Source organism: Propithecus coquereli, unplaced genomic scaffold (genome assembly GCF_000956105.1).
Source record: "Propithecus coquereli isolate 6110/MARCELLA unplaced genomic scaffold, Pcoq_1.0 Scaffold195, whole genome shotgun sequence".
Classification (NCBI taxonomy): domain Eukaryota; kingdom Metazoa; phylum Chordata; class Mammalia; order Primates; family Indriidae; genus Propithecus; species Propithecus coquereli.
Genome location: NW_012144411.1, coordinates 2,649,494 through 2,651,538, shown reverse-complemented (window position 1 = coordinate 2,651,538; position 2,045 = coordinate 2,649,494). Strand labels below are relative to the sequence as shown.

Here is a 2,045-nt window from a genome sequence, read left to right as displayed (position 1 = left end):
AGTATGTAATGAGTAAATAAAATATTCTTCAATACAACTTGAGCAACATGGCAGAGTAGGAAACCCTGGACCCTCTTTCTCCTTATAAATATACCAATTCGGCAACAATTCATGGACAAATTCCCTTTGTGAGAAATCAGAAACTAATTGAAAGGTTCTCACATCCCAGGAGATCGTAAAACCAGACTCACCAAAGCTAGTATGGAGATTCGGGACAAGCTCTTGCTAGAGACCCTGCCCATGGTGCAATGCTGTATGATCAAAAAGAGACCCTCTATCTTCTGGCTTCACCCAGAGGAGGGAAGAGATTTGTATGTACATCCAAGGCCCCAACTTTTCTGAGGGAGCTCCCCAGAAAACTGGCTCCTGTCTTGCCAGTCTTGGAGCTCTGACAGACCAGACATAGTCTAGCCACCCAGGGGAAAATGGAGGCATTGGTTTGGACTGATAGGTGCCATTGATCCTATGCCCTTCTCAGCACAGAGTGTGTGGATGACTGTTCAGCTCTCAGCTTCCCTTTAGGAAGGAAAAACATTGATCCATGCATCCAGCACCCCAACTTTCCTGGAGCTTCCCAGAGAACTAGCATCTGTGTCACCAGTCTTTTTTATTTTTAATTTTTTTTTTATTTCAGCATATTACGGGAGTACAAATATTTAGGTTACGTATATTGCCCTTGCCCCACCCAAGTCAGAGCTTCAAGCTTGTCCATCCCCCAGAGAGCGCACACTGCACCCATTAGGTGTGTATATACCCATCCTCTTGACCCCCCTCCCATCTGCCTAACCCGATGAATGTTACTACTATATGTACACTTAAGTGTTGATCAGTTAATACCAATTTGATGGTGAGTACATGTGGTGCTTGTTTTTCCATTCTTGGGATACTTTACTTAGTAGAATGGGTTCCAACTCTATCCAGGATAATATAAGAGGTGCTATATCACCATTGTTTTTTGTGGCTGAGTAGAACTCCATAGTATACATATACCACATTTTATTAATTCACTCATGTATTGTTGGGCACTTGGGTTGTTTCCACATCTTTGCAATTGTGAATTGTGCTGCCATAAACATTCTATGCAGATGTCTTTTTTATAGAATGTCTTTTGTTCTTTTGGGTAGATGCCAGGTAATGGGATTGCTGGATCAAATGGTAGTTCTACTTGTGTCTCTTTGAAGTATCTCCATATTGCTTTCCAAAGAGGTTTGTCTCACCAGTCTTGAAGCTCTGATGGGCCCACCAGTCTAGCCACCTACAGTAGAACAGAGATGGCAGCTCGGGCTGATAGCTGCCAGGGAACCCTACCACCCAGCTCATCACAGAGCAAGCAGACGAAACCGCAGCTGCCAGTCTCTCTCTCGGGAGGGAAAAAGTTGGTAGAGGCTTCCCGAATCACTGGCTGGCTGATTCATGGAGTTCTCTTGTGTAAAGCTAGTCTGTGAAGACTGAGAGAGGTGCTTGCTTTCTCTAATGCACAGACACCAACACAGAGAGTCAAGGAAAAATGAAGAAACAGCGAAAGATGTTTCAAACAAAGGAACAAGATCTCCAGAAGCCAGCCCTAATGAAAAAGAGTTAGGATTTACCTGCTAGATAATTAAAAATAACTCTCATGAAGGTACTCACCAAGGAAAAAAGAACAATGCATGAACAAAGTGAGAATTTCAACAAAGGGAAAATATTAAAAAGTACCAAACGAATCATAGAGCTGAAGGACACAATAACTGAACTGAAAAATTTACTGTGGGGGTTCAGTGCAGACTAGATTGAGAAGAAAGGATTGGAGAAATCAAAGACAGGTCAATGGAAATAATTCAGAAGAGCAAAAAGAAAAGAAGAATGAAAAACAGTGAAGAAAGTTTAAGGAAATTACAGGACACAATTAACCTGACTAGACACACATTATGGAAGTTCAAAAAGGAGAAGAGAGAGAGACAAAGGACCGGAAAGCTTATTCAAAAAAATAATGACTGTAAATATCCCAAATCCAGGGAAGGAAATAAACACCCATAGCTGAGAACCCTAGAGGACACCAAATAAGA

The 2,045-nt window shown here is 41.9% G+C and overlaps 1 protein-coding gene across 1 annotated transcript in view; it reads left to right on the top strand.

The window, feature by feature from the left end:
* The window catches only part of SCLT1 (sodium channel and clathrin linker 1), a 214,721-nt gene that overhangs the window by 59,280 nt on the left and 153,396 nt on the right, over positions 1 to 2,045 (top strand). The window contains exon 5 of the mRNA XM_012643284.1: positions 186 to 199. Within this exon, the coding sequence (XP_012498738.1) occupies positions 186 to 199 (14 nt within the window). The remainder of the gene's footprint in view (positions 1 to 185; positions 200 to 2,045) is intronic.